Source organism: Pleurodeles waltl, chromosome 4_1 (genome assembly GCF_031143425.1).
Source record: "Pleurodeles waltl isolate 20211129_DDA chromosome 4_1, aPleWal1.hap1.20221129, whole genome shotgun sequence".
Classification (NCBI taxonomy): domain Eukaryota; kingdom Metazoa; phylum Chordata; class Amphibia; order Caudata; family Salamandridae; genus Pleurodeles; species Pleurodeles waltl.
The window spans coordinates 764,658,126-764,683,455 of NC_090442.1; the positions used below are offsets into that span (position 1 = coordinate 764,658,126).

Below are 25,330 nucleotides of genomic sequence, written 5' to 3' on the forward strand. Positions count from 1 at the left end.
TGTGGTCAAAATACTCATTTGCCTAATAATTCTGCACTCCCTGTAGATTCACTTGCACCCTCCCTCTTCCCCTGAAGCCTGTTGCTGCTGTAGTATTGTTTATTGTAAATATGTATATAAATTGCCTGGACATCTCATTTCTTTACTATATATGTACATATACACTTGCACACTCCTTACTTCGCCCTCCTGTGGGAAAACGATCTAACAAGGAAATCAATGTCCATGTGCACTATCACCAAGAGGAGGAGTCACTCAATCTTGTGACTCGAAAACTTTCTTTGAAGAAAAACAACTTGTAACACTTCGAGCCCAACACTAGATGGCGGACTTATGCAAAGCATATGAATCTACAGCACCTACACTCCACGAACATAAGTCTCCTGGGTAACATTTTCCGTGTATACACACACTCTCTAACATTTAGAAATTAGCATAGAAACAATAAGCATTGGTAATACTTAGTGAAAGTAGGGAGGGCCAAACCCTAAACTGAGAAAGTGTAATGCAACTAACAGTCTCCCACCCAAGGATGGGGAGTTGTTGGAGGGGAGCTGGAGGAACTAGGAACCCCAGGAGTGTGAGTATCGAGGTGACCCCTAGCAACCAGGAGATCAGAGGTAAGTACCTGGTTTTCCCAAGAACTATCAGCAGGACTTAGAAATAGGATTATGCAAGTACAGGAACAGACACAAAGAAACCAAAGATGGATTCTGGTTGAAGACGACCTGTAACGGAAGAGGACAGAGTCTAGTCCACGATGGAGTGTCCGGGGTGTGTGCTAGAGCTACTACCCCCCCTTCTGTGGATGCAGAACCAGGTCGACGAGGGATTAAGACTAGCTATGGAGCCCAGTAGCTGAAGAGGAGTCCTTGGAACGGTGCCGATGGTGTCCCACGTCGGGTTGCAGGTGGTCAGTGGTGTTGGAGAACCATCAACAAACCTTGGCAGTTTGTTGGTGGTTGATGCAAGAGAAGCAAAAGAAGAGTTGCAAGGCTGAAGAGGATCAGCAAGGCCCAGGGGACTCGACCCAGCGAGGGTAGTCCGAGGTGACCCTCAGCAGTCGGGTGAGAACAACAGAAGCAGTTGCAGCCCTCAGAGGCAACCCACTGTCAGCAGGCACAGTAAGTCACAGTTAGGCCCAGTCAGCACACCTGAAGAGGAGTCGCTGGAGCAGCAGAGAGGAGACTGTGCTTGACAGACAGAAGTGTTGTGGGCCTAGGCTACACGGACCCTGAAGATCTCTTGGAGCAGGAGCAAACAAGTCTTGGTAGCTGCAAAAGTTCTGGTGCACAGGGGTACTATTTTGCAAGGAGATGCGAGGGCTTACCATCTCCCAAGTTGGACAGCTGGAAGAGAGGACCAAGGGGACCAATCCAGACCACCACCTGTGATGCAGGATCCATGCAGTTCCGGAGTAGAACAGATCCATGCAGCCGGTCATCAATGCATTTGGTGCCTGCAGATGCAGAGGAGTGACTCTTTCACTCCAAGGGAGAGTCCTTCTTACTTCTTGTTGCAGGCTGGCATCTCGCCGACCTCGGAGGATGCACAGTTGGGGAAATGTTTCAGTTACTGGAAGGAGCCGGAGAAACAATGTTGCAAAGCGGAGTTGTCGCTGAAGTTGCAGATTGTTTGTTCCTGAAGAGTCATTTGGGGTTCCAGTGGTCAGAAGATGAAGTAAACGATGCAGAGGAGTCCTGGTGGAGTCTTGCACATCAAATCTGAGGACTCACCCGCACGGGAGTCCCTAAATAGCCCTAAAAGGGGGAATGATTACCTGCAAGGTGACCACCTATCAGTAGGGGGCTGTGACGTCACCTGTCTGACCTGGCCACTAAGATGCTCCCTGGGGGATCAGCACATCTTGGTTTCAAGATGGCAGAATCACGTTGTCACCTAGAGGAGTTCAGGACACCACCCCTTGGGTGGTACTGGACAGGGGAATGGTCACTCCCATTTCCTTTGCCCAGATTCACGCCACAAAAGAGCCAAGGGTCCCTGGACTGGTGCAAACTGGTCTATGCAAGGAGGACACCAAATGTGCCCTTCAAAGGAAACTGGTTTGTGGAGGCTACCCCTCACAAGCTTTGTAACACCTATTTCCAAGGCAGAGATTATTGCATCCCTCTCCCACATGAAATCCTTTGTTCTGCCTTCCCCTGCAGAGCTGGTCAAGCAGCAGGAGGGCAGAAACCTGTTTGAGGGGTGGCAGCAGCGCGGGCTGCTCAGAAAACCCCAGAAGACTGGCAGGAGCAATACTGGGATCCTCTAAGGAGCCCCAGGGTGCATGGAGTCCTACAACAAATACTGGCAACAGTATTGGGGTATGATTCCAACATATTTGATACCAAGCATGCCCAGCTTCGGAGTTATCATTATGTAGCTGGACCCTGTATCCAGTATACGGTAAAATGTCTTCCCCACACTTAGGAAATCCAGTGCAGTGTAACCAAAGTTCATAGGGGCACCTCTGCTCATGCAGGGCTGCCCTCACACACATGTACCTGCACCCTGCCCTCTGCGCTAAGAGGGCCTACCATAAGAGAGACTTACAGTGACCTGTAGTGAAAAAGAATGCATGCGCCTTTTCACGCAGGCTGCAATGGCAGGCCTGCAGACACATTTTGCATGGGCTCCCATGAGTGACACAATACATGCTGCAGCCCGTGGGTGACCCCTGGTGCCCCAATGCCCTGGGTACCTAAGTAGCATTTATAGGGACTTATAAGGGGCACTAGTATGCCAATTGTGGGGTGTGCAAAGTTCTAGGCAACCAAATTTAGAGCGAGAGAGCACAACCACTGGACTGGGATCCTGGTTAGTGGGATCCCAGTGAAAACAGTTGTAAGCATGCTGATAGCAGGCAAGAAGTGGGGGTAACCATGCCAAAAGAGGGTATTTTCCTATAGTGCCCCTGCTCCCACAGCCCCCTTGCCTTGGGGAACCCAACCGACAGTCCAGCAACTTCTAGTGGGCTCTCTACTTACCTGTCCAGAAGTTGGTTTTCTTCAGTCTAGTCCGTGGACAATGCCTGCAGCATCTTTGTGATTCCCAGGGTTCCCCCACTGAAAAGCATTGGGTGCCTGATACTGTTTGCACTCTGCACCTGGCTGCCCCTGTGCTGCTGAGCGGTTTGTGTTTGATGCTGACCTGTGGCCACCACCCTCCCAGTGCTGATCCATACCCCCAGGTCTGTGCCCAGAAGTCACAGGTTCTTACCTGCAAGCTGTTTCTTTCTGAGCGCCCCCTTTATGCATAGGTTCCCATTTGTCGCCCAACACCATATTTGACCCCTGCACCCAGCCCTGTGTTGCTGGTGTTGCACTCTTGCTGTCTTCCTAAACTTTGCCCTGTGGACGCCTTAATCCCCCCCCCCCCCCCCCCCTCAAAAGACTGGAATTGTAAGTCAAGTACTTACCTGTGGATTCTATTACTTTCTCTTCCTCGGGACTGCATTGCTTTCTTTGAGAAATTACACTGTGTCCACTTTTGAAACTGAAAATGACTTGAATGTAAAGTGTTTGATCTGTGAATTCTAAACAAAGTGCATTTGATTCTTGGGAGTGATACATTCTTGAAACTGTACTTACCTGCAATAAAGATCGTTTTGGCTATAGAAATAAACTAAAGTATATTTCTGATACATAAAACAATTGGTGTGGAGTTAGTCATTGAGTGTGTGCCTCATTTCTTGATGGTGTGTGTACAACAAATGTTTAGCACTATCCTCTGATAAGCCTAACTGCAAAAGAGAGCATTAGTATTATCTACTTGAGCCTCAGGGGACCCACTGGACTCTGCACACTATGCCTTACTTTGGTATAGTATTTACAGAGCCAGCTTACTACATAAGTACCTTGTTCTTTGTGATAATGCTTGTCATGGTATTGGGCCTCCAAAAGAAGCATTGAGGGTGATTTCAATCATGCCGTTGCCAAGACACCTGTCACCTCAACCTTGCCCCATTCCCTTCCCCTTACTTGCTTACTCCAGTCTTTATCCAAAGGTAGCATCACCAGTACTGAGCTAGTTTAAAATGCTTCCAAGCTCTTTAAAACCTCCAGCATCAGGACTGGATTCACAATTTGTTATTCCTCAATCTGTGTAAGATAGATATTAAGCTTTGTGAAGAAATTCCCCCTTAAGGTTATGAACCCTGTGTAGGAGGCTGGCTCATTTTATGGTGTACGCTATGGTGAGTCCAGGCAACCCATTGTGATTGTGATAGTGAATAGGTGTCCAGATAGGAAAAGCTCTCTAGGGTTAGCGGAGGTGAGCAGCTATGTGGAAGTAGTGGGTGGAGTTTGTGTGGGTCAAGACCCTTCACAGTGGACTGTGAGGAAACCAACAGGCAAGAGGAAGGTTGGAGAGTGCCCCCACCCAAGGATACCCAGAAGACAGGTGTACCTGCACCAGGAGACCTGGATGCAGAGGGGAGAAGGGACTCTCTGAAGTCAGTGGGACCCTCTGATTGTCCAGCTGCTGTCGCGACCTGTGGATCAGGCTGGTGGACCCAGGGACGTATTCCAGATGTAGAGGAGCTGAAAAGGAAGTGGACAATGTCCATCACCCTTGGAGGTGCCCAGGTGAAGTTCCTGCAAATCAGTGGAGGAAGAAGTCAAGCTGCAGGGTCCAGGAACTGCAGAAGGTCCTAGGGATTCGCCTTTGAGCTGTCGCTGCACGGTCGCCAGATCACAGAAGGGTCAGTGGCCAGCCCGGTCACCAGCAAGCGCTGGCAAAAGCAAGCAGGACCTGAAGATGTATTTGCATAGTTTTGGGGACCAGCAAGGCCCAGGAGACTGGCCTTTAGGGGGAGTTGGGGCTGGCCCTCAGCAGCAGGAAGGCTAGCAGAAGTCGTTGGAGCCCCCAAAAAATTACCCGCTGTCAGTTGGACACGGGGAGTCACAAGGAGGTCTCAGCAGCACAACAAAACAGAAGTCCTATGTCCCAGAAGTTTCAGGATGGGCTGATCTTCGAGTTGCAGAGTGCTGGAGGCTGGGTCTTCCTGGTGCCTGGAGATCCCTTGGTGGAAGTCAACAAGCCTTGGCAAGAGCAACCACTGCGGCGCACAGGGCGTCCATTCCAGTGTCAGGACCAGGTGCCCACAGTCTCCCAGGTTGTTCAGAAGACAAGCAAGAGACAGAGGAGGCCACAGACCCACCATCTGTGATGCAGAGCCTTTCGTTGTCCCCACCAGCCAGTCAACTTTGTCTGATGTGCCTGCGGTTGCAGGAGAGTGACTCCTTCACTCCACTGGAGATTCCTTCATGCTTCCAGGTGCAAACCAAGTCCTTGGTTGACCCTGGATGATGCATTTCCTTGGATGTTGCAGAATTCTGGCATGATCGGGGGAAACAATGTTGCAATGGGGGGTCCCTTCCCGTCAGAAGCAGTCATGTTTCTGTTCCAAAGCAGACCAGCAGCAGTTCCAGAGGCCAGGAACAGAAGATGTCTTGCATAGAGTTCCTTGTAGAGCTTGCTCAACGAATCTCAGGACCCACCCTCGGGGGAGCCTTAAGTAACCCAAAAAGAGGAATTGGTCACTCTCTGCAGAGAGCACATGCCATAGGGGGTCCGGGACTTCATCTCCCTGGCCTAACAAGTCAGATGCTCCCTGGGACCTCTGCCCATCTTGTATTTAAGATGGCAGAATCAAGTGGCCACCAGGCAGAGCTCTGTTCACCTCCCTATGGGAGAGGTTGGACAGGAGGTGGTCAATCTCTGTGCAGTTTTGCTTCAGAGGGGGAACCGGGTGTTCCTGAATCGGTGCAAACCAGATTATGCAAAGAGGGCACCAAATGTGCCCTTCAAAGCAGTGCTCAGAGGCCACCCCAGCCCCTTAGACACCTAATACACAGGGAGAGGTGTTCACACCTTTCCCTTGGAGGAAATCCTTCATTCTGCCTTTCTCTGCCTGAGGCAGGCTCATCAGCAGGAGGGCAGAACTGTGTCTGGGGTCGGCAGCAGCATGGGCTGGCAGCCAGACCCCGTAAGGCTGCACAGGAGGAACTGGGGGAATCCTCAGAGGAACACAGGGTATCAGGCAACTAGCACTGGAATCGGTGTAGTAGCATGATTCCAACTTGTTTGATACCAGACATGCCTAGGTTCGGAGAACCCATTGTGTAGTTGGACCACTCGTGTTGACCAGTGTCAACTGCACACCTTAAGATGGCTTCCCCTCACCTACAGCGAATGGAGTCTGTAGGGGTTTGTAGGGGTACACTATCCATGCAGGTGTACCCTCACACTTAGGGACATGCACCCTGCCCTTGGGTTGAAGGGCCAACCAGAGAGGTGACTTGCAGTGTCTAAGTGCAGTGACCAGGGTATAAGGCAAACTTTGTGAAGGGGTTCATACACCATTTCACCAGGCTACAGTGGCAGGCCTGCAGACACCGTTTGCATGGGCTCTCATGGGTGGCACAAGACGTGCTGCAGCCCATGAGGAACCACTGGTGTACCAATGCCCTGAGTTCCTAAGTACCATATACCAGGGACTTACGTGGGTGGACCAGTATGCCAATTGGGGGTGTAAACAGTTTACCAGCAACCAAATTTAAGGTAGAGAGCACTGGGACCCTGGTTAGCAGGATCCCAGTGTACTACAGTTCAAAACATACTGACATGAGTCTAGGTATCAGTGGAGTGGTACTACAACCGGAACCTAGCTTACTGCTACCTATAATTCAGAAAAGTTAGACGTCCGAGTTTCCAGAGAGGAACTGCCAAGGAAACACAGAAGGAAATGCATTGCTACTCCCTTTCCTTGCAGAATGTGTATCATAGAGCCAGACAGACACAGATACATGTTTACCCTCTTACTCAGTCTCCTGCAGGTTCTCCTAATGGTAAGTCCCATTGAGAACGATATGACTTATTATAATGTGCTCACCAGGAGCTGCCTTACTGAAGGAAGTTGGCTCTGTATATACTATCTCAAAGTGAGAGATAGTGTGCACAGAGTCCAAGGGTTCCCCTTAGAGGTTGATAGTGGCAAAATTAGATAATACTAATGCTCTATTTTTTTGGTAGTCTGGGTGAGCAGTAGGTTTATCAGAGGGTAGTGTTAAGCATTTGTTGTATACACACACAGGCAATAAATGAGGAAAACGCACTCAAAAACTTAACTCCAGGCCGATAGTTTTTATATAGAAAAATATATTTTCTTAATTTATTTTAGAACCACAAGATTCATGATGTGAGGTAAGTACATAAAATGCAAGGTACTTCACACAGGTAAATATGGAACTTTGAATTAAATCAGTAGTACACACAATATAGGTTAAAATGGCAATAAGCTATTTTAAAAGTGGGGACACTGCAAAAATCAACAGTTCCTGGGGGAGCAAAGTTTGGTTACGTTTCTCCGGTAAGTAAAGTCAGTCTCCTGGGCATAGGCAGCCCACCGTTTGGGGTTCAAGGCAACCCCAAAGTCACCGCACCAGCAACACAGGGCCGGTTAGGTGCAGAGGTCAAATGAGAGCCCAAAACACATAGGTGCCATGGAGAACAGGGGTGCTCCGGTCTGCTGGCAGGTAAGTACCTGCGCCCTCGGGGAGCAGACCGGGGGGGTTTATATAGAGTACTGGGGGGGTGGGGACACAAACAGGCACACAAAACACACCCTCAGTGGCACAGGGGCAGCTGGGTGAGTGTGCAAAGTAGGCATCAGGTTTGCTATAGGAAGCAATGGAGGGACTCGGGGGGGGGGGGCACAGGCTATGCAGGCAGGGCACAGGGGGCCTTCTCAGGCCAGCCACCGACTGATTAGGAAGAGGGCCGCCTGCTAGTCACTCCTGCACTGGAGTTTGGGTTCTGGGGATATGGGTGCAGTGCTTGGTCCAGGTGTCGGGTTCCTTGTTACCAGGCAGTCGTGGTCAGGGGGAGCCTCTGAATCCTCTCTGCAGGTGTCGCTGTGGGGTGCAGAGGAATGACTCAGGTTACTCACGTCGTTGCAGTCCCTTGGGAGTCCTCTGCAGTGTTTGTTCTCTGGAGTTCGAGCCGGGGGGCGTCGGGTGCAGAGTGAGAAGTCTCACGCTTCCGGCGGGAAGCAAGAGTTCTTTCAAAGTTGTTTCAAAGTTGCAAAAATGTTGCAGTTGGTGAACAGTGCTGCTGTTCTCAGGAGTTTCTTGGATCTTCGCGTTCAGGGCAGTCCTCTGAGTCCTCAGAGGTCGCTGGTCCCTGTCGGATGCATCGCTGTGCAGGTTCTTTGAGTCTGGAGACAGGCCGGTAGAGCTGGGGCCAAGTCAGTTGTTGTCTCCATCGTCTCTGCAGGGCTTTCAGGTCAGCAGTCCTTCTTCTTGTTGTAGGTTGCAGGAATCTGATTTCCTGGGTTCAGGGTCGCCCCTAAATACTAAATTTAGGAGTATGTTTAGGTCTGGGGGGCAGTAGCCAATGGCTACTGTCCTGGAGGGTGGCTACACCGCCTTTGTGCCTCCTCCCTGAGGGGAGAGGGGCACATCCCTAATCCTACTGGGGGAATCCTCAATCTCAAGATGGAGGATTTCTAAAGGCAAGAGTCACCTCAGCTCAGAACACCTTAGGGGCTGTCCTGACTAGTGGGTGACTCCTCATTTTTCCTCATTATCTCCTCCAGCCTTGCCGCAAAAAGTGAGGGCAGTGGCCGGAGGGGCGGGCATCTCCACTAGCTGGGATACCTTGGTGTGCTGTAACAAAAGGCATGGCCTTTGAGGCTCACCGCCAGGTGTCACAGTTCCTGCAGGGGGAGGTGAGAAGCACCTCCACCCAGTACAGGCTTTGTTCCTGGCCACAGAGTGACAAAGGCACTCTTCCCATGTGGCCAGAAACTGGTCTGATTGTGGCAGGCTGGCAGAAACTGGTCAGCCTAGCACTAGGAGTCAGACTGGTATTCAGGGGGCGTCTCTAAGATGCCATCTGGGTGCATTTTACAATAAACCCCACACTGGCATCATTGTGCATTTATTCTGTTGAGAAGTTTGATACCAAACGTCCCAGATTTCTGTGTAGCCATTATGGAACTGTGGAGTTCGTGTTTGACACACTCCCAGACCATATATTCTTTATGGCTATCCTGCACTTACAATGTCTGAGATTTTGCTTAGACACTGTAGGGGCATAGTGCTCATGCACATATGCCCTCACCTGTGGAATAGTGCACCCTGCCTTAGGGCTGTAAGGCCTGCTAGAGGGGTGACTTATCTATGCCACAGGTAGTGTGAGGTGGGCATGGCACTTTGAGGGGAGTGCCATGTCGACTTAGTCATTTTCTCCCCACCAGCACACACAAGCTGTGAGGCAGTGTGCATGTGCTGAGTGAGGGGCCCCCAGGGTGACATAAGACATGCTGCAGCCCTTAGCGGCCTTCCCTGGCAATAGGGCCCTTGGTACCAGGGGTACCATTTACAAGGGACTTATCTGTGTGCCAGGGCTGTGCCAATTGTGGGAACAAAGGTACGGTTTAGGGAAAGAGCACTGGTGCTGGGGCCTGGTTAGCAGGGTCCCAGCACACTTTCAATAATAACTGGCATCAACAAAAGGCAAAACGTATGGGGGTAACCATGCCAAGGAAGCATTTCCTTACACCTCTGGACTAGATTAATCTACCATATTCTGCTATCTCTTATAGTTGAAACTATGCAGCCATGGGCACTTGTTAGATATTTATATGCCATTGGTACCTGGCTAATCAAAATCAGTCATGGAGAGGTTTATCACTACAGCAACGGGACAGGTGGTGAAGTAGCTTAAAAGTTACAAGCTTCCAAAACAAAATCGTTACTTAATGGTAGGAGTAGTTTTGCATCTTGAAGAATGTTTTTGGATTCCCATGCGACATTCATTCTATGCAGGAAATGAGGTGAGGCAAAGCTAACAAGAGCAAAGGTAAATGCAGTTCATAAGGAAGCCTAAGAGACGCTAAAATTATAATACAGTCACCAGAAAAAAGAATCTGAAGATGGCAACCATGCAGGGGCTTGTTCGGGGCTCGTGTCTGACATCGGGAGCCGGTCGGACTCCGCAGTAAATGGTGAAAACAGTTGATGCCCAACAAAAGAAAAAATCCCAGAGACTACAAGTGAACCCAACCACTAGAGGGCAAGTAATGCAATGCATGTGAATCCAGAAGATTCTTTTATCTGCAAAACTACTCCTACTGGTAAGTATCCATTTTGTTACCTCTGCTCCAGTTACCTTAGTGGCACCAGCTAAGGAAAGAAAACTGTTGGGGTCATTAGCAGGAAAGTGTGGAGAACTAACTCAGCCACTGGCACCTACCTCACCGTGAATGGCAGTTGAACCCGGAAGTGGTTCAAGGTCTCTTCCCCGAATAGGGAGGGCCTTTGCTCAATTTGTTTACCACCCGCAGAGTGCACAACATCAGCAATTGTGTGTAGGAGTTTTCAAGACATCTTTCCATCAGAGACATGTTCTGCCTCAAGTGGCGAGTCTACTCCTGCCCCAAGTTATAAAGAAGCTCAAGACTGACATCCTAGAGGCTCCTGACTGGGCACAGAGAGTCTGAAATCCAGAACTACTGGGCTTTAGCATCTGCCCTCCAATCGGGCTACCCCTCTGGGATGATCTGCTGGCACAATAGAAAGGTCAGGTTCTTCACCCCAACCTTGCCAGTCCCCACCCTCATATTAGGAGATTGAGTGGCACAGCTGAATGCTCTTGATCTCCCTCTGGAGTTGATGCCGTCTTGCCAGCCAGGTGTCTCTCGACAGACTGTATATGCTTGTCACTGGGATAAGTTTGTGGTTTGGTGGACTGCACATCAATTTGACCACCTGCGGACCAAATTGCCTGATGTCCTGTTTATTTTGTCTCCCACCTGGCAACGCCTTGCTTTGGTCACTTCCAGTCTGCCTGTGAATGCTGGATTAGCCTTCATTACTTAAATCGCAGGTTGTGATGAGGTTTTTGAAAGCACTGTAGCATCTCTTTTACCTTTACCTTCTCCTATTGTAATGCCTTATGGTGACCTTAGTCTCATGCTTACTTTTTTATTGTCTACTCCATTTGAGTCGCTCCACAGCTGTCTCCTACAGCCCCTTACTTTTAAAACTATCCCTAATTGCCGTCACCTCTGCCTGGCATGGATGAGCCTCAGGCTCTGAGTGTTCATTCACAAAGTACACTGCCGCCATCCGGATAAGCTAGTTCTGTGATCTAGGGGTATTATTTCTACCCAAAGTTGTGACTGCTGCGGTCAAATAGTCACACTGTTGCCATTCAGGGCCAAAGCTTACTACCATTACGATCAAACACGGAGTCCCTGTCCTAGAGATCTGCCAGACAGCTACGCAAGCATTCCTTCATATGTTCATGAAGCACTGCTGCCTGGACAGCCAAGTCTGCCAAGGAAGGCACTTGACCCACTCAGTCCTGCAGGACTATCTAGTTTAAGTCCATTCATAGCCCACCTCTTATGTCCTGCTGTGGTATCTGTTCAAAAGGTGAGAAATTTGCAGCTAGAAGTCTCTATCAGAAGAACAAGTTACTTACCTTCAGTAACAGTCTTTCTGGTAGAGTCTCTTATCTAGCCACAGATTCCTCACTGGTCCTCCCCTTTCTGTGATTGGACTCTTTGCATTAATAAGATCCCAAATTCTAGGAATTTGCACACTAGTCTTATCAATTTGCATTTGGGGCTCCACTCCTGGGGGTGCAGGCAGTCTTGAAAACAGCTGAGGTAAAAGTGTGGAAGTGGTGCCTGTATAGGCCCCTCACGTCACTTCCAGAGCAGAACCGCATTAGTGCAGAGCCTCATGGTGCCACCGTCCGGCGCACATACTTGCCATGGAAAGAAGTTACCTCATCCAGTCTGACGCCTGGGAAATATGCCAAAGGTAAGTATGTGTGGCTAAATGGTCACTCTACCAGAAAGGCCATTACTGAAGGTGAGTAACTTGTTCCCCAGCGCCCCTCACTGGTAAGGTGCTATGACATGTTGAACTTTCTTAATCCACTGCAGACGTGGGTGAAGATTCACAGAAGTATTCTGTTTGTTACTTCTCTCCTGAATAGTGTGTACAGTGTAATTTCAAATAAGAGTTTGAAAAGTAAAAGTCTTTTTATGGCCACAGGTTTTATTTAAAATGTAATATGTCTGTTCTACTTCAAGTAGAGGTCTTGACTAGCCTCCCTTTTAATTTCCCGAACTAATGCAGACCTTTTGTCGATGGCTGGAAAATGCGCTAAAGGGTTTACCGAAGGAAACTGCAGCAGGGGCTGTGACTGCAACACACAAACAACTTACAGACTTTCACAAGCAGGTCACAAGGTGAGTGCCATCATTCAGGTTGAACACAACTAAGGAAAGGAGACTTAAGATGTTGTCAGATTTGTTTCTTAGTATTTATGTAGTATAACTATCCATGCTTCTACAGTATTAAAAGATTTACCTGTGACAGCATGATATATTTGAAGTAGTCTCCTGAAATCTGTAAAGGCTTTAACTTTAGATACTGGGAAAGTGTCTGACATTACCAAAGCTTACATTTGTCTATAGTAGCACAAGCTACAGCATAGTGTAATTTAATGTTCATCAGCAATGTGCTTAAACTGTATCTAATGATTTTCAGAAGATCATCTTAGGGAGAGCTGAGTGAGGTTTCAGGAGGGATCCCTCACAAGGTGACATGGTAGAAGGCAAATGTATGGGAAAATGGCACTATAACCTACAGTCCTAAAATGCCTAGAATCTGCAATTTGCTTATCAGATGCTTCTATATCCTCTTTCATGAGATTTAAAACACTAGCTTTCCTCATTACCCCACCACTCCATTCCTAAAACCAGCCATGCCTAAAGCCTGGATTCTCATACACCAGATGGACTGGTTGTCTGTACCCAAACCTATATTAAGTAGAACGCTGTGGGGGTCGATGAGAAATTGACCTGAAGATGTGTGTAAAATTCAGACACGCTGTGATGAGGGAACCACAGTGAAACAGACTCTGTGCCGATTCTGCAGGCGTTGGTTAAAATTTTCAACTGTGAGACAAGCTCTGCATTGATTCTGCAGGCATTGTGCTGTTTTTCAGTCCTGGCACGTCAGTGCGTGTATTTTCTCCTTCAGGTCAGCAGTTTACACTTTCAAGGGCCTAGGGACTGTAGTTGGTACCACTTGGCAAGTCAGGACTCTCAATTGAAGAGCCCAGGCACTGGCAGATTTAAGTCCTTGATGTCCCTGAGCCTTCTTAACAGGAGGCAAGCTCAGTTCAAGCTGTTGGAGAACCTTGGAAAGCAGGATTTAGAAAGCAAAGTCCAGTCCTTTCACTCCTAGGATAGAAGCAGCAGGCCAGCACAAAAAGCAACAGCACCAGTGGCAGTCCCTCCTACAGCATCCAGCTGTTCTTCCCGGCAGAATTTTCTCAGTCCAAAAGTGTTATAACTCTGTGTCAGAGGTCTAGTACTTATACCCATTTCAGTCTTTGAAGTAGGCAAACTTCAAAGAGAAGTCTTTGTAGTGTACAGGACCCCACCTTTCTCTGCCCTGGCCCTAGACACACTCCAGGAGGTTGGAGACTGCTTTGTGTGAAGACAGGCACAGCCCTATTCAAGTCCATGTGTCAGCTCCTCTCACCACTCTAGCTGAGGAAGACCCATCAGGCTGGTGATGGGCTATCAGGATATGCAGAGCACACTTCAGCTCCCTTTTGGGGACTGTCTAGAGTGAATACACAAACATCCCAACTGTCATCCTCACCCAGACTGTATTCAGCAGACAGGTAGAGGCACAGAATGGTTAAGCAAGAAAAATGCCCACTTTCTAAAAGTGGCATTTTAAAACTTAAAATTCATAAACCAACATCACCAGAAGACTAATTCTCAATAGTGAATTCGTAGACCCCCAAACTCCATATTTCTATCAGCTCCCAATGGCAAATTACGCGTAAAAGATATTTCAAGGCAGTCTCCATGTCTTTCTATGGGAGAGAGTCGCCTAGCAATAGTGAAAAACAAATCTAGCAGTATTTCACAGTCAGGACATGTAAAACACCTGAGTACATGTCCTACCTTTTAATTACACTGCACCCTGGCCTTGGGGCTACTTTATGGGTGCCTTAAATGTAGTAAAAGGGAAGGTTTGGGCCTGACAAGTGGGCGCACTTGTCAGATCGACATGGAAGCGTAAAACTGCACACACAGGCACTGCAATGGGAAACCTGAGACATGTTTGCAGGGCTACCCATGTGGGTGGCATAATCAGTGCTTCAGGCCCACTAGTGGCATTTGATTTACAGGCCCTGGGCACACCTAGTGCACTATACTAGGAACTTACTAGTAAATCAAATATGTCAATCATAAATAACCCAATCGCCAATACATTTTAGACAGAGAGCATATGCACTTTATTACTGGTTAGCAGTGGTAAAATGCCCTGAGTGACAGTTTTATTGACCTTGCTAATTATACACATTCCTTACAATAGGATTCAGCATCAACGTTCCCATATTTTCCTAACCTAATTGTCCCTAAAACAAATGGCCACTAAGAGCTTGGGCTTTTCTTTTAAGACAATGGTCTCCAAACAATAAAATCTCCTTCATCAGAGAACAAAAATATGGGGCTCCAATATGTGCCTATGCTGTGGGACACCCTGTATCAGGATCTGCTATGGTTGCACTTTAAAACAACATGTCTGCAATGCCTACTTCACTTGCCATTATGGCTTCAGTTAAGGAAAGTAAAAGGTCACCTGGGGAATCTTCAGTTAGGCAACATACCTACATAAGTTGCAAGAATATATTGCTAATCCTGCAAAATGAAATGTCATCTGACAGGATCATTAGAGCATCCACTGATACACCATTACCCTTTTTTTTTTTTTAAATTAAACACTTGTTGAATTTTGTCATAATGTACATGGTAGTACTGGATACGGCCCTACCCTGTCAGCTTTTTGTAGTCAAAAGAGAATACATTATTCATAGTATGTGTTGACACACATGCTATGCACACTTTGGCCCTCTAGTGTTGGGCCCGGAATTTGCGAGTTGTTTTCCTCAAGAGGTTTTATGGTTGTCGCTGTGCTTGGTATCGCCTCCTCAAGGCATTGTACATGTTCAGCAGTTCCATACTTAGATTAGATTTTTTTCTGCCACTGGGCTCGGATGGTGTGCTTTGAAACTCTTTAGTTTCAACGCCCGCGAGGCCTACAGAGAAGAAAACAAAAGTGAAAAGGAAAACGGGCAACTTTGATACATGCTGGAAAGGGCGCATGCATTGGATCTTTATGGAATGTACAAGAACACCTGTTAATAATGGTAGTCTCTGGGTAATGGAGGTGAGAAAATAGACTTTTTTGACAATGCCCTGAGTGTGAGACTCATTAAGCCTTCTCAGATACACACAAATTCAGTAACTTGTGTTTATCTCCAGAACACAAGGAAAAAGACTGTGCAGTGTGTAACCTAGTCAAGAACAACAAGACTCTGTGCAGTAGGAGAGGTCGGCGTATTGAGCACAGCATGGAAGTGGATGTCATTATAAATTCAAAGTACTACCGTTCCGGGTAACAGCAGCTTAGCAAATGCTCACAAAATGTCTAGCAGAAGTAGCTGCAAAACTAAGAAGGAAAACTAGCTAGACAATTAGCTGATCAAGAGTTCCAGCGAACAAACATGTCTACAGGACAATCAAGCGTCAATCAACATGTTAAACAAATTTGGGTTTTCAATCAATGCCACCAAATCACATTTGAACCCCCGTTCAAATACAACCTTATCTTCGAGTATAGGAGGCTGGCCCAGTGTGTGGTGGACACCTCTGGTGTTAAACCTAATACTGGGTCCAGGCAGCTCTTTCTAGGTAGTGTTAAGTGTCTAGGTAGCTAGGGCTCTCTAGTGGTAGCTGTGGTGAGCAGCCAAGACTTATCTAGGAGGAGTATGAAGCACTTCCAATACCACATTAGTCACACAGTAACTTATCACACATGAAAGGAACCACACAGTGTTGCAAAAATAAAGGTACTTTATTGCAGGAAACCTATTTACTGTAGGCAAACCCCTTTCTGGAGGTAAGTACACACAAAATATACACAGGTAAATATTAGGAAATAGCAAGGGCCCTGTAGGGGTGCAAACCATATTCTAAAAAAGTGGAATGTGAGACTGGGTCCCTCACCAGAGGATATGGAGTAGTTAGCCAAGGGTTGGGAGAGAGTGGAACCCCAAGAGGTAAGTATATAGAACACCCACAGCGACCAAGTGAGCAGAGGTAAGTTACCTGGTCGTCCCATAAGCTAACATGGGGACTCGCAAATGGAATATTGCAAAAGCAGGACCAAGCTGGTGGAACCCAACTGTGGATTCTTGAATTCTGGAAGAAGGGGACAGCGTCCAGTACACGCAGGAGTGTCCAGGTGGGGCAGGAGGCAATGCCCTCCCTTCTGTGGGTGAAGATTCGGGTCAACGGCGGTGGATGAGGTCCTGCTGCGGAGTCCAGGACCTGCAGAGGAGTCCCTGAAGTCACCAAGGAGCTGGACCTCGACCGTCACTGGATTGCAGACGGGTCAGTGGTCAGGAGGACCACCAACAAGCACAAGCAAATGCTACTGGAGCTGTTAAAGAGTTGCAGAGCTGAAGAGGACCAGCAGAGCTGAAGAGACTTGACCCTTTAAGGGGAGTGCGAAGACAGGAGAGCCAGCAGAAGTAATCAGAGCCCCTGTGAGCATCCCACTGACAGGAGGCTCATTGAGTATCAGAGAGGCCAGGCAGCACAAGTGAAGAGTCCCAGGTAGCTGGAGCAATAGAGAAAATAATGTCTTTGCAGATGGAAAGTGTTGGGGGGGGTGGGCTGCTTGGAGCCTGAAGATCCCACAGAGCAGGAGTCAACAAGCCTTGGTGGCTGCAACAGTTGCAGTGCACAAGTTTTCTGTATTGGAGGAAGAGGCAAGGACTCACCGTCTCCCAAGTTGGACATAAGGCAGAGAGGGTGCCTCAGAACCACCACCTTTGTTGGAGAATCCTCACATATCCTGAGGATAGCAGATCCCAGCAGCCGGACGTCATTGCCTTAGGTGCCTGTGGATGCAAAGGAGTAACTCCTTCACTCCAAGGGAGATTCCGTCTTGCTTCTTTGGTGCAGCTGAAGTCTTGCCAACCCCCACAGGATGAGCAGCTGTGGACATTTTGCAATGAGCTGACAGGAGCTGCGGAAACAATCTTGGAAGGAGAGGTTGTCTCTGTGCTGCAGTTTTGTTCGGTTCCGGTGGCCAGGAGCAGAAGAGGTCAATGCATAGGAGTCCTGGTGGAATCTTGCATGGCAAATCTGGGGACGGGCCCATAAGGGAGTCCCTAAATAGCCCAGGAGAGGAGGGGGTTTGGTCACTTTGCAAAGTGACCACCTATCAAAGAGAGTCACTGATGTAATCTGCCTAACCTGACCAGTCAAATGCTCCCAGGAGCCTGTGCCCATTTTGATTTCAAGATGACAGAATCAAGTGTCCACCTGGAGGAGCTCAGGGCACCACCCCTGAGGTGGTGATGGACAGGGGAGTGGTCAATTCCCTTTCCTTTGTGCAGTTTCACACCAAAGCAGGGACCAGGGGTCCCTGGACTGGTGCTAACCAGATTATGCAAAGAGGGCACCAAATGTGCCCTTCAAAGCAAACCGGTGGCGTAGGAAGGCTAAACACCCCCCCCCCCCCCCCCCCCCAGCTTTATAACACCTGTTTCCAAGGGAGAGGAGGTTACAAGCCTCTCCCACAGGAAATGCTTTCTTCTGCTTTCCTCTGCTGGATCTGGTCAAGCAGCAAGCGGGAAGAATCCTGTCTGAGGAGCTGCAGCTGTGTAGGCTGGTTGCAGACCCTGGAAGACTGTTAGGAGCAATACTGGGGAAGGGGCGGTCCTCTAAGGAGCCCCCAGAGTGTATGGAATCATGCCACCAATACTGGCATCGGTATTGGGGTATGATTCCAACATGTTTGATACCAAACATGCTTAGATTCGGAGTTAGCATTCTGTTGCTGGACAATAGGTAGTGACTTGTGGCCAGTACATAGCTAAAATAGCTTCCCAGCAGTTTCCAAGTCCAGGGATAATTAGAACTGGAGTTTGTAGGGGCATCTCCGCTCCTGCAGGGGTGCCCACACACACAGGACCTACACCCTGGCCTTAGGACTGAAAGGGCCTCCATAGGGGTGACTTACAGTGACCTGGTGTAGTGACCACCACTGAAAGGGTGCACGCAACCTTTTCATGCAGGCTGCAAAGGGCAGGCCTGCAGACACAGTTTGCATGGGCTTCCATGGGTGGCATGATACACGCTGCAGCCCATTGGGACCTGTGGTGTACCAATACCCTGGATACCTAATTACCACATACTAGGGACTTGCAGGGGTACACCAGTATGCCAATTGTGGGGTCTAAAGAGTGCCATGGCAACCAAATTTAGAGGAGAAAGCAAATCACTGGGGTACTGGTTATCAGGATGCCAGTGAAAACAGTCTAAGCACCCTGACAACAGGCAAAAAGTAGGGGTAACCATGTCAGAAAGAGGACATATCATTTCGATCACAGCAAAAGCATACCCCAATCCAAAGACTGTTCTCATTCTCCAGAAGCAGCTGGCTGATTTTCAGCTACATCGTTGCCTGCCAGTCAAAACAGTGATGGACCTGCTGGATACGACTTCAAGACTACATATGAGACCCCTACAAAAGTGCTTAGCGTCATAACGGTCACAAGTAAGGGGTTAACATAGAAGATATAGTGTTGGTTTCACCCAGGGTCCATCAGGCACTACGGTGGTGGAACTCAAAGAAAATACAGCTGAGAAGAGATTTCAGGGACCCTATTCTGCAAGTGACAGTTGTAACAGATGAATCACTCAAAGATTGGGGTGCTCAAATGAAAGACTGTGGTACAGGGACATTGAACTCCACAACATAGGGCACAACACATTAATATATGAGTTGTTACTAGCCATCCAAATGGCTCTCAAAGCATTCCTAGACAAAATAGCAGGCAAAAATGTCCTTCTTAGAACAGACATGACTGTGATGCCCTACATTCAGAAACAAGGAGGGACCCATTACTTACTACTGTCTCAACTGGCACAGGTGATTTGGAAATAGGCCAACATGCACAAAGACCCCCTCCTCGACAATACATACCAGGAGTGGACAACTCATTAGTAGATCAAAGCAGAACACAACAGGTACACAAATGGAAAATACACACTCAGACCCTACACATAAATTTTCAGCAGTGGGAGACACCAGCAATGAACATATTCACCACCATAGAGAACGCAAAATGCCAAAGCTTCACATCCAGGCACCCACAATCCAAAGGCAGGCATTTTGGATGAACTAGTCAGGGATATCTGTGTATGCTTTTCCACCTCTGCCGTCTATTTCTTATATGGTCAGGAAAGTCAGACGTCGCTAACTATGATACTCAGCACCAACGTAGGCACGTTGTCCTTGGTACACAACTCTACTGGAGCTTTCCCTAGTACCTCACGGGAAGCTACCCGACATTCCAGATCTCCTTATTCACAGTGAAGGGAGAGTGGGACACCCCAGTGTACAACAACTTAGTCTTGGAATCTGGCTACCAAAGTCATAAAATGTGGGTATTTAAATTTACCTCAAGAATTTATCAACATTCTAAAGGAAACCAGAAAGCCGTCCACAAGAGCATGTTACCCAGCAAAATGGAAACATTTTGTACACTGTTGAGCTGAAAATAACAATCCATCCTTACGTATGAACAACAAATTGTTACAATTACAAACAGCACATTTATCATACACTTCTATAAGTTTGCATCTAGCAGCAATCGCAGCTTACCTACACAACTGAAAACTTTAGTCTTCTTTTCATGTTCCTGTCTTAAAAACATTCATGGAAGGACTTAAGAGTTGTTCCATCACGTACAGCTCCTGTACAATTCACATGGAACCTAAACATTGTACTAAGAAGATTAATGTCTTCACCTTTTGAACAATGCATAAATGCAAAATACAGTTTTTAACATGGAAGGTGGCATTCTTAATGGCCATTAAGTCACTAAGAAGAGTCAGTGAAATACGTGCACTCAAAATTGAGGACCCTTATTTTCAAGTATTTCAAGACAAAGTATACATACGGACATATCCAAAGTTTCTTAAAAGGTTGCATCACTTTTTCACTTAAATCAGACACTGGAATTACCTGTCTTTCCAAAACCAGAAACTGTTGCAGAAAGTGCTTTACATACACTGGATGTAAAACATGCCTTTATGTACTATTTGGAAAGAACAAAAACATTCAGAAAACCACAACAGCTATTAGTAGCTTTTTGAAACCCAAGGAAAGGCAATCCAATCTGAAAAGTGGGAATTGCAATTTGGATAGTAAAATGTATACACATTTGCTACATGAAGGCAAAGAGAACTCTATCTACAATGCCAATACCTAATTCAACAATGAAAAAGGCAGCACCAATGGCATTTTTAGAAAACAGTCCACTAATAGCCATTTGCAAAGTGGCAACATGGACAAACCCACACTTAGTAAACATTATTTTGTAAATGTGCAAGCCAGACAACAGGCTTTAGAGAGACAAGCAGTTTTGCTTACATTATTTCAAACCAGCGCACCATCTGATGCTTAAGCCATCACATGTAGGGTACCGCTTTTCGGTCTAAGCATAGCACCTAAATCTGCAGCCAACACATGCTATGAATGATTGTTACTTATACTGTAAGTGTTTATTTGTAGTGTGTAGTGCTGCAGATTGATATGCACCCTCCCTGGCAGGTATTAGATGGTGAAACTAATACACAAAGTATTAAGCATGTTCAGCAAGAAATGATAATTCAACAAACTATAGCCTCACTTCCCGTATAGGGAAAAAACATTACAAGCTAGCAAAGGAACAGGTAAACGTGCAGTGCCTTGAGGAGGAGGAGTTATGATGCACGACATTGACCATAACACTTCTTGTGGAAAAACAAGTTGCAAAGTATGGGTCCAAAGCTAGCTGGCAGGAATGTGTATAGCATGTGAATCTGCAGCACTTCACGCTATGAATAGATGCTTACAGGGTAAGTAACATTATCCTTTCTTTCTTTCGTATTTGGGGGAGTCTAGCCAATAATTATTTATAATATTGTGCACTAGATACAAGTCTTCAGTCTACAGCCATTGACTTCAAGTTCTACAAGAAAGATATTGATGACTATTTGTTTTCTGCGGTTCGTTTCTCAGTCAGACTACAAATAGTGGTCTTTTGTGTACTGGTGAGCATTTTGAAGAAAAACAGTTGAGTATGTTGGGTATTCCAGTTTCTACTCAAGACGTTTTCACTGCCTGATAACAATATGTAATGCTACCCTACGAAAAGCTATGGGTGCGTAATAATCAATGGATTATGACACCCAGTGTTTTGTGTTTGATACCCATGAGGAGGCAAAGTATTCTGATTAGGATGTGAATACTGACACTCCTTCAGAATATGAGGTTGAAAATATTTGAGATGTGGTGAGTCCGTTATAAAGGCGTTTGAGATGATTTGAGGTTGTGATTCACTTTAAACATAGACTGGCACACCTTTAATTGTAAACATGTTGTTTTGTACATTCATGTGTAAATAGAGGCAGCTGTGCATGCCACTACCTAACAGTTATATTTCTGTCATGTGATTATACTGTTAGAGAGAGCTGTTGATTTGTTGAAGTAAAATTGGCTATGTAAGAAACTTCAGCCCAGTGAAAAACGTTTGATACACAAATGATGTGTATATGACCAAATAGCCCAAACATTGGTGAGGGAGAGATTTGCTGTGATTAAGAGGTTTAGAACATGTGATCCTTGTAAGGAATTGTGCATTTGGTGGATAGATTCTAGGTAGAGCATGAAGGTCGCAAACTGAAATTTGTATGGGGATCTAGAGGTGAAGTGGGTTAGCAAGAGACAACGAGGTATTAATTGTTTTGGTTGCAGGGTTGTTCAGATTGGAAGAAGATAATTAATGTAAATTATATTAAAGGAATATGACGAGGCTGGTGTTTGCCGTTTTCAGTTTGTGGGTTTGTCAAGTTTTAAGTTGTCTAGGAAAGACTGGAGCTTGTGTAGAGGAGGCCCAAGACTATGTACTAGGTTGTAAGGATTCAATATTCTGTTTGAGAGTTGCAAGTGAATAATCAGAAGTGTCCTGGAAACTAATCCCTTCATAATGGTAGAAAAGAAGGGCTTTTCCTGCTACTGTAAAATTGGGCAATGGATGTGAGGGGGAACAGAAGGGCAGGCAGGAGCTGTAACGTGTAACTGTAATGTCCTTTGGGCTCTCACTTTAATAATGAACACACCCAGTGTGGTGTTAATGTTAAATCCAACATTGAAGTTAAGGAGGCATTTCTGCCCACCTAGAAACTAATGGCACCAGTCTGTATTTAGTACTGGTGCCCGTTCATGCTTCTACAACAGATAAGGTTAAATGTCTCCTCCCATGGTCGGTCTTTGGGTTGAAACCCTGTTAAGGATTTTGAAAGAATATACCTGATAGAGACATCTAGCTGCAGATTAGAAACTTTCCCAGACACAAGCCTGGACCCGGAATTATTTTTCCCCTGCATATCAGAAGAGAACGTAGTGTGACTCCATCTAGACTTCATTCACTGGATATAACGTCAGCGGAGTCCCTGTAACCACCTTGTTAATGTCAATTCCTTCTTTTCCTCGCTTGCAATGCGGATCCGGTAACAGTTGGGCCGTCTTAGGCCTACTTTGGCATATTCGTTGTTGGAACCGTGTGCTTTTTCCTGTCCATAAGCAAAAAGAACAGATGATGGACTGAATGCTTGACAATGCAAGCATTCACCCACAGTCACAGAGATTTGGATTTAATCAATCTTTTTTTGCCCACCCTGCCACTCAAGTTTGAACCCAGCCATATGGAAATCGGTCTTCACCCTGTTCCCCATGGGAACAGCCTTCCCGAACTGCCAGTCTAGCTCCTCCCTGGACCAGAAATGAGCGTCCTGGGATTGGTCCTAGAGTATCACTGATCATTAGCCAGGCTAGTTTGACTCAAGTCGCGCAGTGAGCACGGGACCCATGTCTGGGTATACTCTTGCCACTTAGTGCAACAAAAGCAAAAAGGACAGATGGTGAACGGAATGCTGAACAATGCAAACATCCACTCTGTCACAGATATGGGTTTAATCCATAATTTTTTGGCCCACCATGCCACCCCTGGTTGGACCCCGCCATATGCAAATCAGTCTTGACCCTGCTCCCCATGGGAACTGTCCAGCCCAAACTGCCAGGCCAGGTTCTCCCTGGACCAGAAACAAGCATCATGAGATCAGTTTCGCTGTATCAACCCTCATCAGCCAGGCTAGCTTGGCTCCTGTGGTGCATTGAGCATTGGACCGACTTCTGGGTATACCCTTTCCACTTAGAATGACAAAAGCAAAAAGAACAGATGATGGATGGAATGCTGAACAGTGTAATCATTTACTGCAGTCACCGAGATCTGGGTTTAAACCATCATATCTGATGGAGACTTCTAGTTGCAGATTCCTTACCTTTGAGTTTCCCCAGGCGTCAGTCTGGATCCAGAGATTTTTCTTTGAGTAGTACCTCTGCGTGCCAAGTGGCGTTGTTGGCATTGTGCTCGCCGTGATGATGTCTCAGTGTTATATAGGTGCCACCCTGGTGCGCTGACGTCAGTTCTTTTTTTTCCGCGCCAGCCTACGTGCAGATCCAGAGAAGAGCTACCTCAGTCATTTTTGCCTACATCAACACTTTTGTTGAATTTTTGACGAGTTTGTGGATGCGTTGAGGGATGGTCCCGCAAGACTGGATTCAAGCCGTGCGACTTCTGTCACCGAGCTATGTCAGTGACGGATCCCCACCTCGTGTATCTCTGGTACCTGGAGCGCGATCACGACCAGAAGTCGTGCTCAGAGTGTCGGGCCATGAACCCAAAGGCTTTGAGGGAGTGGTCCCTAAAGCTCATGGCGGCCTGACACTCTACTCCACGGTGCTCACGGTCCCGTTCAAGAAGGTCTCGAGACCGGCCGCAAAGTCACCACCACTCTTTGTCCTCCAAATCATCAGGACATTCGGGTCACAAAAAGAAGTCGTCGAAGAAGGACAAGCATTCTTCGACTTCACCCCATCGATCGGATGATACGACGCAGGAAGAGCGTCGACTCTTTAGGCCTCTGTCAACTGAGCCAAATGCTGGGTTCAACACTCGATTTCCCGACTTCCCGGGAGCCGGAGCCACCCCGCCCAACGTAAAGAATTTTACGAGGCCATGTGCCTCATTTTTGGGTGGCCTGACCCACCTTCCGAGCCTTTGGGCACAGGTGAGTCTGTTGGGGTCCCCTCGGTTTCAAAGCCGTCGGCTGTGGCCTGTGCTCCGGAGGGCCCCTCCGGATCCTGTCGCAGATCCGTCCCGACACCTGTCGTGCCACAGAGACCTTCCCCTGCTTCGGGTCAGACGTCGACGCTCTGACATCCGTTGGACCCACAATCGACGTCGATCCCATCCTCATACCCGACGACCCAGAACAAAGTTAATCAACGCATATTCCGTTTTCTATGGGCTCTCCTTGGCCCAGGGTTGATCCAAACCCTTATTCTTGTGGGTATGGATACGGGGAGAGTATGGAGGGGACGCTGGACCCTTTAGAATACAAGCTTGACTCCCAAATCGACTGGGTGCAGGATTTGAGTGATGCCAGTGGTCTCAACACCTCCCCTGACACTGGTATTCTCTATCTCCTCCTACCATGGTTACAGAGGAGGGTGCTTCTTACTCTGTGGTGGTGAGAAGGGCGTCTGAGATCCTGGACCTTGAGCTACCTTCTGTGAAAGTTAGGCCTAACATCCTAACCGAAGTGCTTCAGTCGGGGTCTTCCTCTTCCGAGCCCCTTTTACCCTTTAATGAAGCACTGACAGACGTCCTTTTGGGTACTTGGTCCAGACCCAGCACAGGGGCTCCTCTGAATAGGACGATTGCCCACTGCCATCGGCCTGCCCCATCAGACCTGAAATTCCTGACCCAACACCCCACGCCTGAGAGCCTTGTCATCCAGGCTTCTTCTTTATCTGGCGCATTCCCTGCTGCACCCCTGGATAGGGAATCAAAAAGACTGGATAATTTGGGGAAGATGTTGTTTTCTTCCAACAGTCTAGCGCTGCGGTCCGTGAACACGACATGCCTTTTGGTCCGCTATTCCCATACTCTCTGGGATACGGTTGCGCAAGTGCTGCCTTGAGTTCCGGAGGAGGCCAGAACTGTCCTGTCCCAACCAGTAACAGATGGGAGGGATGCAGCTAAGTTCATGATTCGTTGTGGACTGGATACGACTGACTCCCTAGGCAGAACG

General features: G+C 47.4%; 1 protein-coding gene across 3 annotated transcripts in view; it reads left to right on the top strand.

The window, feature by feature from the left end:
* The window catches only part of TNPO3 (transportin 3), a 991,461-nt gene that overhangs the window by 915,614 nt on the left and 50,517 nt on the right, over positions 1-25,330 (top strand). For all 3 annotated transcript variants that reach the window (XM_069229384.1, XM_069229382.1, XM_069229383.1), the window contains exon 21: positions 12,162-12,274. In XM_069229384.1, the coding sequence (XP_069085485.1) occupies positions 12,162-12,274 (113 nt within the window). The remainder of the gene's footprint in view (positions 1-12,161; positions 12,275-25,330) is intronic.